This window comes from Pagrus major, chromosome 6 (assembly GCF_040436345.1).
Source record: "Pagrus major chromosome 6, Pma_NU_1.0".
Lineage (NCBI taxonomy): Eukaryota > Metazoa > Chordata > Actinopteri > Spariformes > Sparidae > Pagrus > Pagrus major.
In genome coordinates this window covers 17,491,775-17,508,182 of record NC_133220.1, presented here as the reverse complement: position 1 = coordinate 17,508,182, position 16,408 = coordinate 17,491,775, and the positions used below count along the sequence as shown (strand labels likewise).

At 41.6% G+C, this 16,408-nt stretch overlaps 1 protein-coding gene across 2 annotated transcripts in view; it reads left to right on the top strand.

Annotated features, from left to right (window-relative positions):
* LOC140998512 (SLIT-ROBO Rho GTPase-activating protein 3-like) overlaps positions 1-16,408 on the top strand; it is a 36,235-nt gene that overhangs the window by 7,108 nt on the left and 12,719 nt on the right. For both annotated transcript variants that reach the window (XM_073468827.1, XM_073468826.1), the window contains exons 2-8: positions 2,646-2,841; positions 7,949-8,111; positions 10,184-10,246; positions 14,010-14,201; positions 14,511-14,639; positions 14,743-14,964; positions 15,090-15,191. In XM_073468827.1, the coding sequence (XP_073324928.1) occupies positions 2,646-2,841; positions 7,949-8,111; positions 10,184-10,246; positions 14,010-14,201; positions 14,511-14,639; positions 14,743-14,964; positions 15,090-15,191 (1,067 nt within the window). The remainder of the gene's footprint in view (positions 1-2,645; positions 2,842-7,948; positions 8,112-10,183; positions 10,247-14,009; positions 14,202-14,510; positions 14,640-14,742; positions 14,965-15,089; positions 15,192-16,408) is intronic.

Genomic DNA, 16,408 nt, shown 5'->3' with positions numbered 1-16,408 from the left:
GACTACATATTTACTCTGTCGCTCTCGTTCTTGCTTTCATTCACATTTTTGCTCACACACTCAAGGACGATGGGGGAGGCATTTTGGTGAAAAGCTTTATTCTAGATACAGAAACGGCATTTAGAAGTGAACAAAGGGCCTTTTCTCCTGCAGGGCCATCTTTTCCATTGATAAATTTCTACAGAGTCTCTTTCTGTGTGCGGCAATCATGTGCATGGTTGAAACAGTCTGTCATAGTGGAATCTTCAGCCATCTCAGTGTTGCTCAATTGCTTCTTATTGTCTTGAGGAGATAGAAGGCTTGTCCCCCCCCACAAGTAGAGGTGTCTTGAATAACCGGTATTGACAATAAGAAATGAAATATTGACATTGTGTAAATAATACAGCACCTCTTAGATAGTTTCTGTCTGATCTGGCTTTGTCATAGGAGGCGGCGGTCATGTACGTTAGCCATAAAAACAAAAAAGAAGTAGGAGAGAAAGCTGTGGTAACGGTTAACTGTTCACTAGCTGGTGTGTGGCTGCTACTCATCGATTTATTACTGCTGTGCTAAATCATGTCTGAGCCGACAGACATTTATGTTTACTCAGACTCTCATCCGGTGTTTTTATTTGACAGAAAACAGACAAAACACATAATGAACAGAGCTGAGATGAATTTATAGCATTTTTTTTTCTTCAAAATTTCTGTGAATATCCCGCTAATAACGTGATCATAAATTATTTCAGCCACGAAAATCGTCCAGGGGAAATCTGATATCGTGACAGTCAACTGATTATTTTCACTGATGATTAATCGTTCAGTCGATAAAATGACAGAAAAGTTTGAATGCGTATCACAATTGGGCCAAAGTGACGTCTTCAAACTGTTTCTTTTGTCCAACCAACTGTCCAAAACCCAAAGACTCTTCGTTTGCCATCATAAATGACGAAGAAAAGCAGCAAATCCTCACATTTAAGAAGCCGGAACCAGCAAATGTTTGACATTTTTGTTTGTAAAATGACTAAAAAATGACTAAAAAATGACAATTACATTTCTTTCAAATGGTTATTCAGTTGATTGACAAATCGTTGCAACTCGAGAGCTTAAGGAGAGTTTAACATGGTGAATCTGCACTAACTGTAGTTGCTCTCTGTGGGGTCTGCTATATTGTTGTTGGAGTTTCTGATAAAACTGGGCAGTAATTTATTTTTGTGATGTTAAGATCCTGTGATGTTACAGCTCCACAAATCTCTCTCGTCCAAATTAATGATTTCAAACGAGCTTTGATAAAAAAACCAAAAAAAAACCCAGAGTTTTTGTTTTATACAAATGAAGACTTTTGTCTGATGTGGTGAATAACAATGGATCAGTTTTGTCATTTTATTTCAGCTTTTGATGCAAATTCACAATATTGTGATATATATGAGATTTAGGAAAATATCCGTATCAGTATCCTGATGGTGATGTCAACCATGTCGCTCAGGCCCATAGGCTCTGACATGAGTTATGCTGCCACACATTCAGCAGCCACTTAGCCACTGGATTTATGGCAGCCTTGCAGTAAACAGAGTATGGATGCGATAAAACGTTATTTGTATTCCTTTTGAGTGTTAATGTAAGACCATAAAAGGGATGTTATGACTCCGGTGGACGTTTTTATCACCTGAACTCCCAGAGGTGTTTCGGTACAGCGAGCTGCCAATACAAGCTGCCCATGTGGATATTTATCCAGGTCATTTTGAAGACCAAGATGAAATGGATCAAAATTGCAAAAGCTGTAATTGTTTAAGGTGATACGTGTGACAAAACAGCAATATAATGGGGTACTGTAACAAATATCACATCAGGATTTTTATAGTTTTTCAGTGAAAATGAAAATTGTGATTCAAAAACAATCACAAAAATAATCGTGATAATAATAATATGGTGCAGCTGTACTGGTAACATGCACTCTACAGAGGGGAAACTCTCAGCACAGCTTAATTTGAACACCAGGAAACAACGCCTGAATCCCTGTTATAGTGCTGTTTTACAATGTAAAGCATTTCATTTAGAAAACGTACTTGTAAATACCATATCAACCGCATTTTCAAAATTTTGACCGAAATGTCATTTTCCCTCATTCTCAGACTATGAATAGGAGCAGCTATAGTTTCCAGACCTCATAAGCAGAAAACCACAGCGATCTTGTAATCGAAAGAATGCCTGCAATTTGTTTTTTTCAAGACAAACTTCTCTGAAGGCTCGCTCAGCACAATGCATTTTGAGAAGCTGACCTATTTTATATTTTCCGTGCTGTCTGCTGCAATCATCAGACATGCATCTCTTATGCACGTGTGCTACCCCAGCATTTAGACACCCCCACACTCCCTCCCTCCCTCCCTCCCTCTGCTCACACATGCACACGTACACACAGCAGACAAATGCACTTTGACATCCAGTTTTATCCAATTATGATGACTTTGTTATTTTACAAGCGCTTGTGCTCGACCATATCCTCACATTTGTGTAATCACTTCCTCATGTGCTGTGCTGGAGGACTGTGGGTTAAATTCTGACCTCTAGCACTGTTTGGCAGGCAGAAGTGAGGCCCAGCATGTAAGCCCACTTCCCCAGAGTGGAACTGTTTATTCTGAAGGTGGTCTCCCTTTTTTTGATATGCAGAGATCCGTAACCAGCTGGTGGAGCAGTTCCGTTGTCTGGAGCAGCAGTCCGAGTCCCGGCTGCAGCTGCTGCAGGACCTGCAGGAGTTCTTCCGCCGGAAGGCCGAGCTCCAGCTCGAGTACTCCAGAGGCCTGGACAAGCTGGCCGAGCGCTACTCCTCCAAGATCCGCACCTCCAGAGAGCACCAGCACTTTAAGTGAGTCTCTCCACTGTATGTCTGCTAAGCACTGGAACATCTGTATCGAATGTGTCTGACTGATAAATAACTGCTACATATTTCATACTGATCACTGGCGAGGCACAGACAGATGGAAAAAAGAGAAAGAGGAAGACAGAGGAGGGATAAGCAACAAAAGGGAGAGGAGGGATAAAAGCAGAAGAAATGACCTGAAATGAAGCCAGGGCCAAGGAAGCTTGTGGCCTCAGGCTGCTGTGCTTCTCCCAACTAGGTCAGACTCTTTATCCACCCCCCCTCCACCACCACAACTGCCCCGGCTTTTTTATGCACGGCTGTCATTTCATTTCCATTCTCAAACAACCTCACGCTAGACCACCACCCAAATACACATATTTTCTCAATGGACGCAGAAAATTAGGAGTCTGAAGAAAGAAACAATGCGGGCTCTTTTACTCAGATTGACTTAAGCTGTTTTAAAATGTTCATATCAGGGAGATCTGCGGTCATGAAACAATCATACCCAGCAGCATGTTGAGGAATTCCTCCTGATATGTCCTGACCAGCCTGCAGCTCGCTATGACTTTTAGATTGTGTAGTTAATTTGAATCTGTGCTCGGTAATAATCAGGAATTATATGAGCGCATTCAATTAAAATCTTAAGTGTAAAAGTTTGATTTTCACTTGGAAATAAACCAGTTAAGGTTGCCGAGTTAAGATAAATCTGTCAACTTCAAATCAATTGGAAGAATCTCCTCTCTAATTGCCAGTGTTGGAGTTTTGAATTAGCAGCGCAGGAAATCGACATTACCTTAGAAAGTGCTACAGTACAGACGGTGTAATTGATTCGTAGACAGTTGCACGGCCTTTCATGTGACCCGGCTGTGTCAGCCATGTGTAACAAACCCGTTGGTTTATTCAGGAGAGGTCTTTCCGTCTCTCTTTCAGTCTCTCCGGCCAATTGGACGTAAAGCGTAATCATGGCAGAGAGCTCCCGTCACTGGGACATTGATAAATGGAGCGTTGCCTCAAAGGGAGACCCCGGCAAGAGACTCACATTGCATGACTTCTCTCTACACCCTGCTGTCCCAGATTCTCCCATGTCACATTAAATGGTCATCATTATATCTCTCTGTCAAAGGCTAGATTCATACTCACAGACTACAATGGATCTACTAAGCCTCTATCATTAATAATACCATGCGGTCTTCTCTTCTGGCGTTTCGGAGCTGGCTGTGTGTTCTCTCGTTACTTTTTTTTTTTTTTTTTTACCGTAAAACCAGTGAACGGTGCCCCTCTTTCTTATCTGTGGCCCTTTAGGATTTTCATTTCTGGTGTCGGATCTAATAAAGTAGCTGCCAGGAGATTTCCAACCAACATTTTTGAAACCTGCTGCAGCCACTCTGCTACTTTATGACATTTTAAAGACCAAACAACTGGCCCGATCAATAAATCCAGAAAATAATAAACAGATTAATCGACAATGAAAATGATCCTTAGTTGCAGCCCTAATATCCAGCATGTTTTAGAATACTTAAAGGTGCAATATGTAGGAATTGGCCAACTATATAGATGCTGTTAGCTAGTTAGCTCAGTTAGCCACGCAGCTAGTGGTCCTATTAGCTGCCTCTTGCCTGACTTGGAGCTTTGAGCACTGTGGAAGTGTCGGTGTTGTGTACGCTGCTAACACATGAGCTTTGGACCACCAAGAGGAGTTTTTCAGGCCAGCGGTGGAGGTGGGAGGGACCCAGTGGGGAATGCTGGTGGGGAGCAGTGCACTCGCCACCGGAAGCTTGAGCCATACTATCAACCTCACACCTCCTGAGGTACAAAATGGTATTGCGAGATAATGTGAGCCCGGGCTAGTAGGTTAACATGCTAACTTACACCTCTTCAATGCATTACATAGATGTGTCAGACATAACCTTGTCTTTTCTGCCCATTGTGTAGATCCTTTCAGTCATTTTTTCAATGCGATAAAGTCAAATTCTGTCATATTTCACCTTTAATGGGTTCAGTTTGAGTCTGTATTGTCAGTTCAGCTGTCTTGTGCACTCTACTGTATAATGCAGAGACCTTGTGGTAGAACAGGTATTGCTGTACTTATTGTAGGCTGTCAGGTCAAAAACCTTCTTCTGTCATTTTCCATGAGCAGCTCTGCACCCACTTCTTTGTGTACTGAATACTACAGTCTCATCCTTATTCAAGAGCAGCCAACAGCCGAAGATTTACAGTCAGGTTGCCGGCGTCCTATGTACAGGATCAAACACCTGCTCCGCTTGAAAGGAAGGCCTGTAGGGATTCATGTTTTCTTATCAAAGTGTTAAAGGATGAAAGGAAAGGCAGAAAGAAGATGCTGATGCCCGGCACTCTGGATTACCTTTAGCATCACAAGTGCAACTCTTTTAACTCGCTGTCGACACAGAACTTTTCAGATAGCTGTTCTGTTGTGCAAAGTTTGTGCTTCTCCTTCAACATCATTCATTCAGCCGAGAGTAATTTCCCAAAAATATGACGTTGGAAATGTGTCGTTCAGAGCTGGAATGTACGAGTAAAAATGATCGTTTAGATAAAGACTTGAGAGAATGTGGTTTTGAAATATTATAAATGCTTCACATTCATATTCAACATGTAGGCCAGTTTCTAATTAAATTTCAGCATTGCTTTGAATGCATGGAGCGAGCCAGAATGGTTCCCATATGATCTATCTTTGCCTTAGTGCGGAGGCTAGTATTAGCTGAAGATTAGAGTGAGCTGCACCGAGACAGGAAAACATTCACTTCAGAAAGAAAATGAAAGCACGAATAAATGTCTGCCAGGATAAAAATAATCAAAGTTTTCAAGCAGTCGACAGAAAACAAGTCAGGACTACTTTTAATGTGATCTTCAAAACTGGGATTAGAGTCAAAAATAACTACTGTGTTTCCGACTCCAGCTACGGTATAAATGGATAATTCTTTCATCAGATGATTTGCAGAGTCCAATAAATCATTTGGAAAATTTTAATTATTTATTTTTTTATTAACATTTCATACGGTTGCATCTAGTTTTCAAGATGAGCCGTGAAATCAAAATGGTATATGTTTTGACAGGCACATGAAGTTGTCAGCATACTAAATGCAATAAATATGTATAATTTGACCAGCAGATGCAGATACAGAATAATGAAGGACCCATAATATAACCTGTAGTTTCTCTGTGCACCTGAAAATAGCAATGAATGTACAATTACTTGTATCAAGTGACAAGCCCCTACACCTCTCTTCTTTTGCTTGCAAACTCCTATGAAAATATTTTAAACATTGTCTGTAATAAACACAGATCTGCAACTTCAGTGCAATTCGGCTTACTGAAAGAACTAAATAAGGAACAAGTCACCGTTTATGGTGGAAGCATTCTTCGTGCAGCATGTACCTTCTCTTTATTTTTACTGTCTAAGAGCATTCATGGCTTTCCAAAGATTTTCTCAAAATTGCCGCACAACAATGGCAACTCCTTGGGAACAAACAAAAACCTCAGCATTTTCTTTGCAAGAGATGCACTGTATGGTTGTACTTGTCATATCTTGTATTATTTTTGGTAGTTTTCACGTTTGGTGACTGCTTAACGTTTGCCTGGCAGTCCTTGCGGGATTAGGGGTTGCGGCACCACTGTGTTTCTACAGTAGAAACACAGACACAAGAGAGGGGCCTTTGGTTTTTCATTCAGACGGCTAACAGCTTGTGATGTATTAATATAGGTAACAGCCAGCCAATGAACCATTCACAAAAATCAATAGGCCACATCATGATCAAGGCTTCACCTTATCCCTCATCTTCTCTCAAGTGCACCTTTCTTGAGTTTGCCAGCGGAGGTTTCTGGTCAGGATGTTGCTGCTGTTGGAGCTCTGTGCTGTATTCTGGCAGCTGCATTTTCTGTGTGTATGATTTCTTGTCAAAATAAGGAGTGGGCAGCCTTTTGGCAATTATTTTGACAAATATGATAGATGCATAATAGTATAACAGATGCACCAGTTTCACGTGTAAAAGGATATTATTTTTTTTAGAAAAACCAAGGTCTCAATCAAAGAGATAATTGTGGAAGCTTTGCTCTACAAACTAAAAACTCTGTTTCTCTTGCTGCTGTCAGCTTGTGTGATATGATAACTGGCTCCTTGGGTGTAAATCAGCAGAGATAGCAATCAGGGTGTGCGAACTTCCTTTTGAGTGTCCTCGCCCCTTTTAACGAAGACATGCAAAGTGCCATCTTGATTTCACTTTTTTTCCTTTCACCAGCCACAAAGGAGAAATTAAAGTTGGTTTGGAATTAAACACCAGCATAGATCAGCTCTCAGCCAGCAGCAGAAGGCATTTTTACATTAAGCGAAAAGTAAAATGATCCAGCGTTTTTATATCGAAGTCACAACTGTTGAAGGTCAGAAAAACAGTTGAATGCTCTCTGAAGACAAAAGATGAAGACAAACAAAGTCTTTGGTGTGAGGATAATTGAACTCACATGCTCCCTCGAGCAAGGAGGCAAGTGCAGCCAGCAAGCCGTGTGTGTGTGTGTGTGTGTGTGTGTGTGTGTGTGTGTGTGTGTGTGTGTGTGTGTGTGTGTGTGTGTGTGTGTGTGTGTGTGTGTGTGTGTGTGTGTGTGTGTGTGTGTGTGTGTGTGTGTGTGAGAAAAGCCTTTTTTTTTGCTGAGTCCTCGCCACATGTACAGTGACCCCTTCATCTCTTAATGTGTAAAGCTCCAGAGCTGGTACCAAGGTCTCTTAATTATTTGTTCCTACCCAAGTGGTGGAGGATGATTGTCTGATCACTGTCACAGGTGTTACCCAGGTGTGGCCTATATAACATATCAGTGCCTGTGTCTTAGTACGGTTGTTGATCTTGAAGAAATGCCAGAGGGCACAAACGTCGTCAAATTAAAAAGAAAAATGCACATGGAGTTGAAGTGTGTGACACTTTGTTTCTACCTTCCTTCAGTTGAAATGATCCTGCAACAATCAGTGTGTTAAGGAGTTGAGCAGGTTTGTTTAGTTTGTGTTGGAGACAATAGCTCAAATGTTCTTACTTATGGGAAATGTAGTGTACAGTGAGTGCTACAGTGGTATTAGTCTACCATCGTCTTTCCTTTGCCGTTTCAGAAAAGACCAGAATCTCGTGTCCACCGTGAACTGCTGGTATTTGGTGTTGGAGCAGACCAGGCGGGAGAGCAGAGACCACGCCACTCTCAGCGACATCTACAACAACAACGTCATTGTCCGCCTGGCGCACGTGGGCGAGGATGTCATCAGACTTTTCAAAAAGGTCAGAATGGGAATTAAATGGATGAGGGCACGTAACCCCGACCGTTACTAACGCACACAGTCACAGATCTCATCTGCTCAAACCGCATGACTGATGCCCACAGCTGGGAGCTTGACGCCACACCAACAGAAATATGTAAAAATATGTGTCAGGACATACGTGGTGGTTCTCATACAGCTTATCATGTGATTACATTTACTTTGTCATTGTCTCTTTGTTATGAACAATGATGTTAAATCAGTACTTAAAGGGCAACTCCACCAATTTTACATATTAAAGTGTGTTTAGAGATCCTGGGGAGTACTATTGCATATGTGAAAAAAGTAGTATAAAGCCTTTTGTGGCTGCAGAGGAAGCTGCATGTCATCTGATAAATTGCCTCTAGTGATGTCACTCAGTGGTTAAGTTGCATTGTGGGTAATGTAGGCGTGGAATATAAAAGTTGATATCTCTTCTTCTGCTGTATCGATTCGATCATTTGTTTTTAAACTTTCCAGAATGAATCCGACAGTGTTACAGGAGTGCAACGGTAGACCAGTGGACAGCTTTTCAAAACCTGAGGCCTACATCACCCACAATGCAATATCGCCATCGAGTAACATCACTGAAGGCAATTTATCAGATGACGTGCAGCTTCCTCTGCAGCCATAAAAGGCTTTATACTACTTTTTTTCACATATTCAGTACTCCCCAAGACCTGTAATCCCACTTTAACGTGTAAAATTGGTGGAGTTACCCTTTAAATTACAGTACAGATTTTGCATGAGAGGTTCTTCCAGTCACTTTACAGCCTGGTTTCAAATAATAGCCATTAGGTTAATGCCCAGCAGACTATTACCACCCATCACTGAGGTTTTAGCGACCGAAAACGGCACCACTTTAGCCTCCCGGTAGACGCTATTGTGAGAGTACCAAGTGTCTACAGTACAGCTTAACATGGTTGGTGAGAGATTTTTCTTTTTTCTTTAACCTTCCCCCCATTCAACATGTGTATTTCATTCTCAATATCATGCTCAGTTTGCTCCCCATTTCAGATCACTAACCTTTTTTTTTTTGATGGTCGTTACACCTTATCACTCTTGTCGCGAGAGTACATTTGTGTAACACTCAGTTATACTCTCATATCTTATAAAGCATATGCTGAATGCATGTTAAGTGTGAGAGTAGCAGAGTGTCTGTGTTCCAGGAGCTGTGATGAACAATCTGCCCCGGGGACCTTAGATCAGTATCCTTTGACAGTGGCGAGAGTCTACAGTAATTTATGCCCTCTAGGGGGCTCTGCGATGTCACGATGGGAGCAGTGATGAGCGTGGAGTGGCTCGCAGCCAGCACAAAGACGAGGACTAATTTCTCCCTGCAGAAAAACTGTCTCAGTCTGCAAGAACTCAGCTCAAATTGTGACAAAGTTCTCCAAAACAATAATCCTGTTGTCGCATCCCGGTTCAGCTGCAGTGCAGCTTCACTGCTAATGAGTTACACATGCGGGGGAAGGGAATGAATCAGCTCTGGCGTTTGTTAAGTCAAAGTTTAAATGTACTGAATGTGCTGTAATTTAATTCTTGTCACATGTGAAAAAGCAAAGGTTGCTGTTTTGACAAGTGGCCCCTGAGAGGTGGGAAAAAAAAGCAGGATTGATCGGGCTAAGCGTCGCTCCATATCATCTCAACAGGATTTCCAGAGTCACTCTCTGCTGGCCACATTCCTCCTCTTGGGCCATAAGCCCTGTCATGGGACATGTCCAATTCATCATAGGCTCTTAGCCCCTGTAACTGAGCTGAAACTGTGACACAACTCCTTGGGAAATGTGCTGCTGTTTCTGCACTGTTCTATTTTTGTCCTCATGTGCACTTTGGGCATTGTATTAGATCTTTTCTGGTGCAGAGTAATGACAGCATTTCAACGCCTGCTGACATCCCTCACATGCACAGCCTTCAAGGTTTTCACTCGTGAGAAGGCAATTCTCTGAAATAACCCAGTTGTTAGTCTTAGATGTTTCAAAACTCATGTCATTGCCATTTAGATGTGCCATTATTATTGCCTATGAAGCTATCACCTGTTTTTCTCCTTTACAGAGCAAAGACATCGGGGTGCAGATGCATGAGGAGTTGGTGAAAGTCACCAATGAGCTCTACACTGTGAGTTAAACAAATATAATTACCATTTCCATGCTGCCTGCCAGCCTGCCTGTTTTGCCTTTCTCCCTATGTTAGCTGCTACTGGCTCGTCAGTCCTGAACCTGTAACCTGTGAAGCAGCTGGCCTGACCTGCACACAGCAGATATGCCTTATCAGCAGCTCCCCCTCTAACAGGTCATTTCTTCCTCCTCATGAGGTTGTGAAAGGAGAAAATTTGCATTCTTCCTCCCATCAGTTTGAAGGGGAGTGTGTTCTTGCCCCTGGCGGTGCTTCAAGCAGACTCAGCAGTCTGTTGCTGCAGTGGTGCACTGTGCTCACAGCCAACAGAGCTGCTGTTGAGCTTTCAGCTAATGCTACATGTAATCACATACATCTGTTTGTGTGTTGGTGACAGCTGTCACTCCTCTCGTCTATTGTTATATGTTGTACTGTACATGCAGAACACCCAATGCGGGAAACAAATGTGCAAACATAACGTGACATTAAGCACACAGAAACATACAGAAATAGAAAACAGCTGATGCCTTCGTTCATGGCTGATAAAAATGAAGCGATGCAGTGATATCATCGGCTTTATGTGGGACACGGTGCAACAAAAACACCAAAGTGCTTATTGCTCAATTATTGTTCAACAGCTAATCTGCTAAAAGAATCAGTTCATTTGAATCAAGACATGCAGGAGGCGAACACATTAATTTAGATAATTTAAGACTGAGCTCATATTTGAAGCAGCTGAAAACTGAACTGACTCAAGGGAGTACGAGTATCTTTAGGCAAGCTAGGACACTGCAGCCTGTGAAATTAAATATCCAGGAAATTATCCAAAATCAGGCCCTAAATGGCTGTGACTGCAGTTTAACAGACTGTATAAAGTCTTTAAATCATTTTTCACAGGTTTTCTATTGCATATAAGAAATGACTTCGCAAGAATGACCACACTGTCTTGTAGGGATCGACCAATATGTTTTTTCAGGGCCGATGCTGACCAATTATTAGTAATCAAGGAGCATTTTTTACATTTTCTGCTACTTTACACCTTCACCCCACTACATTTATTGGATAACTTTAGTTACTTTGCAGATTCAGATTATTCAGTGTTGATAGGCTATTACTCGTGACCAATCAGATAGTGTTGTGGGCGGGACATCGAGTGAGACCACAGAGTGGTGACGACAGAGAGAGAATGCCGCATCGGACCCAAAGTATTTTCAATTAACAAAAAAACACACTGATACTGATAATCGGACAAATGCTGAGTATCGGCCCCAATAATCGGCCTGGCCAATAATCGTCTTAAATTGTTTTGGTCTCATGTAGTATAGAATTGAAGTCCCTGCCAGGTGAAAAAAAAAGGGCCATACATCTCTCAAACACCATTATTTTAATATACTCAGTGTACACGCCCTTTCTGCTTAGTTGATTATTTTATTTAATTATTTGCTGATGTGTGAAACTCCACCTTTGGCTACTTGCTGCACACTCAATCATCTAAATGTTATTGGGTAAATACTGCGTGTGATCAATCAAAGATAATTAAAAAACTTTGGGCAAAGTTTAGGTGTTTTATTTAAGACCCATTTATCATGTTGCTGTAAACTGATCTTGACCGTAACTATAATTGCACAAAAGTTAAGCAGTCTACATCGGAAGTGAAATATTTGAAGTTCTGATTAAATGCAGAGGTAAGCAAATTCTAGACAAGGAATTCTGTCACATCGTTTGTGTTCGTTTACTGTAAGACTATAAAAGAGATAAGACGGGGAAAAGCATATTATTAAAGGAAACTGTTTAATTGCAGTGCAGTTTCCCTGATTATTGACGACCATTGCGCTCATTTCAAAAAGATGTTTGGGACGAGTGAATTTGCAGCAAATCACAAAAGGTGAAAGCAGAAATACTGGCATGATATGAACCACATGAGAAATATTCTCACATGTAACATTATACAGCACTTTACTGCTTTGCTGATATTGATTTTTTTCCTCTCCTCTCTTGTTCATGCATTATTAAATGCCTGTCTGCAGCTCCCACACACAGCACAAGGAAATGCACTATTCCTCGCATATTTCTGTACTTTAAATGAAACTTGAATAATTTGTTAATATTATGATTTATGAGTTGAATGTAAAATCAAGTATGGATTTGTCATTGCCAGCCCGCCAGTCTCTGCTATTGATCTGCTGCTGGCTTTTTGTGGAAATCTAGTAGTTTCTGGTTTTGGCGTGTAGCAGAGGAAGGTTGCTCACTGTCACTTTGTAACCTCCTTCCTCCGCTGCTGATCGATCTCGCTGTCCTTTGCACGTCCGTTTCAGGCAGCGTTGCTAGGAAACCAGAACTCGAGAGTGAGCGATGGAGGAGCAGATGTTGTTTAATTGCACTGTTGACTAGTTAAACATTTACATGGGATCTCTTTAGTAGCGCTATGAAACATGAGTCTCTTCAAATTCCTCAGATGCAGACTGAACAGTGGGAGTGTCCAATGTTTTTGATGAACCGTGGTTGTCATTAAACTACCAGTGCTTGTTTTACATTGCTGGTGTCCTTTTTTTAACCCGCTGCAATGCTGCGGTGAGGACGAACAATCTACAAAAATGTAGACACATCAGCAGCAGACGCACCCAGTATAACACCTCCAGCAAACTTAGGAAATGCCAATCAAAATATGACGCTCCCCAGAGCAGGGTGAGTAAGTGACACTCCCTAATGTTTACGAGTGTGATGAAAATAAATATGTTCGTGGGTCACATGAGTTCATGTAATTTACACTCGGGGCTTGGAACAGTCTTTTTTTTTAACCGTATCATGATTATGGCTTAACAAAATGATGACCTGCACATTTTATTTCGCAAACAACGTAACGTGTCTGCGTAAATGAAACTCCTTCGGTGAATACTGTCATACGTTCATATATTTAACAGCTTCACAGCCCAACCAACTGCATGTTGGTGTTAACACAGATCCATTGCACAGCTTAAAGGACAAGTTCACCCAAAAATAAAAATTCAGTCAGCATCATCTCACCCCTGATGGAAAGTTGCGTGAAGTTTCGTGGTCCATAAAGCATTTCTGGAGGTTCACAGCAAAACAGCGTTGCAACTGAAGTAGATGGGGACTTGTTTTAAAATGTGAAAACAACCACCTGAAATAAAAAACATTAAATGGCTCCATACAAGTCGCCCAGTGTTATCCAAATTTCCGGAGCCCTGAACGAATGAAAAATGATTTGAAGAGACGTTATTTACACCCTTTATAAAGACAAAATCTTCAACCTAGCTGCTAAGCTAAAAGCGTTAACCGCACCCCGTCTGAAGTGGGTGCAGGAGCTCGACCGTGCGTTGGGGTTGTAAATAATGTCTTTTCAAAAAATGTTGGTATCTTGGGACTTCCCGAGACCTGGATAACGCCTCAGGAGCTGTATGGAGCCATTTGTCATGTTTTTTCCAGTCAAATATAAACAAATGAATGTTGTGTATATGTGTGTGGCATATACATGGATATTGTAGTTTACATATTTTGTCGTATATCAGATTTATGTATGCCTCGGGCTACAGGCTGTCAATTGATTGGACCTGGTTTAATGTGTTTGACATCATACTTGAGTTAAAGTTAAATGTAACAGATATGTATGTAACATTTAACATGTGGTTCTGCTCTGTGATTTCTCCTTCTCAAATTCGCTTCCCTTTTAACAACGACTTACTAGTTCCACTATGATGCCCTTGGCATTTGTGTAGAGTTTGCCCTAAGATGTGTGTTTTTACAGGTTATGAAGACGTACCACATGTACCACACCGAGAGCCTCAGTGCTGAGAGCAAGCTGAAGGACGCAGAGAAACAGGAAGAGAAGCACATCGGCAAGGCCAACGACATTGGTTCCAGCCTGCTGCGGTACGGTCATGATGAACGTCCACAGCGACGGAGCTCTGTCAAGAAGATGGAGAAGATGAAGGAGAAGGTCTGTTTGGGTTGACTGATTCATACTGGTTGACTGATATGATAGATGTGTTGTACATTAAAGGCATCTACGCTCAAGAGCAAATCATTTTCAAATGTCTTCGTAATGATCTTCTTGAATTTCACCAGTCGCTATTTGCTCAAATGACACTGGGAAATGTCATTAAAGACACAAGAAGACCAAAGTATTGCACATATTGAGAGATGATACAGGATTAAATCAGACTGATGTAGTAATGCATTCCTTGAGTACATTAGGAATCCATTTTACATCCTGCAATGATGGGACTCTCTCTATTTTTCTCCCTAGAGACAAGCCAAGTACTCTGAAAACAAGCTCAAGTGCACAAAGGCTCGGAACGACTATCTTCTCAATCTGGCAGCTACCAATGCCCTGGTGGCCAAATACTACATCCATGATGTCTCAGACATGATAGATGTGAGTAATTACAGTCAGAGCCAAAAATGCAAATATCTCAGTGTTTGCTTTACAGGCCTTTTATTGCTTTATGATTACTATGTGTTTTACTTCTTGTCCTCAGTGTTGCGACTTAGGTTACCATGCAAGCCTGGCACGCACCTTGAGAACGTATCTGTCTGCAGAGTACAGCCTGGAGACTTCTCGTCACGAGGGACTAGACTTGCTGGAGGGAGCGGTCGACGCTATGGACATCAGAGGAGACAAGCTCAGGTTTATGGACACGCACAGCCAGATCTTCTGTCCTCCAGCGTGCTTTGACTATCAACCACACATGGGGGATGAGGTGAGGCACTGTAGCGAATAAGCCTGTAAGGACGGTTTGTTTGTAGGTCTTAGTGCAATTTAATGTAATGCTGTTCTCTATGTAAAATCCTCCCGGTGATCGTTCCCTTTCTTTCCTAATCCCAGGTGTGTCAGGTGAGTGCACAGCAGCCTGTCCAGACAGAGCTCTTGATGCGCCACCACCAGCTGCAGTCTCGCCTGGCCACGCTGAAGATAGAGAATGAAGAGGTGAGAGTGCACGGGGGGTTGAAGGGAGCCAGTGTCAGCGTTTAATTCACTGCAAGTGTGCTGTACACAGAAATGTCCTTTTCTGTTGACTCAGAGAGGAGGAGGACATATGGCTTTGAGTCATATAAAGATGCTGTTGCATCATCTTTTGGACTCTTTTGTGGATAATTATTCATATACAGTAAACACAGGGTTTCCTCCAGGAAATTGTTGGTTATATCTGGAATGGTGGTGAAAAACAAAACACAACCCTTGTATTCTGTATAGTAAAATGAAGTGCACACAATAGTCTGAGTTGCTGAGGCCATTGTGAAATACTGCAGCAGGAAATTAATGTCTTATCTTTCAAACGATCAATCAAAAGCGACCACATGTAGCAGAACAGGAAGATGGTTTAGAGATGCATATCTGCTGCTCTATATGAAGGATGGTCTGTAACGGGACACAATGTTCACCGGTATTGAAGTCTTTTGAAAAAGGACGGATTTGAGCCATCTGTGATGCAAAGTTATTTAGGAACAGTTTGACATTGAGGGCTTTTTTATGAACTCTTTGGGTCCATTAAATATGAATCTACAACAAGCTGCCGGGTTAGCCTAGTTTAGCAGAAAGACTGGAAACAGAGGGAAACACATGGGTTACTGACCAAACACTCTGACAGTGCTATTTAACACTTATTTTAATACAAATATGTCACTGACAGCAGCTTTAATGAATACGTTTTAGTGGTGCTGGAAAGCAGATTTTCATACCTTTGGACAGAGCCAGTTTAGCGGTTTCTAGAGCTCATGCTAAGCTAAGCTACCTTGCAGCTGCTAGTAGTTTCATATGTACATTAATGGTCTCATTCATATCTCAGCCAAACAAAGAGACACGGTGCATTCCTCAAAGTGTTGAACTTATCCTTGAAGAAAAGATGAGGCTTTAAAATGCTTCATTTGATAAGCTGCTTCTCTATTATGACCGCCTCAGTAGCAGAATTACTGCTTGTACAGTTTATCAAATTTCAGTTTATCCTGCAATTTGTCAATCTTGGTGTTGTGTTTGTGTTGTTATTTGTTATGTTATGTCCGAGTGTTTGGACAGATGCTTTGGCAACATTGTTGTTAAACTTTCATGCCAATAAAGCCCCTTTGAATGAATGAATGAATTGAATTATGACGCATCAAAGAGCTGTTTGTTTTGACTATCAGCACCTGAAGCGTTTTAATAACGGC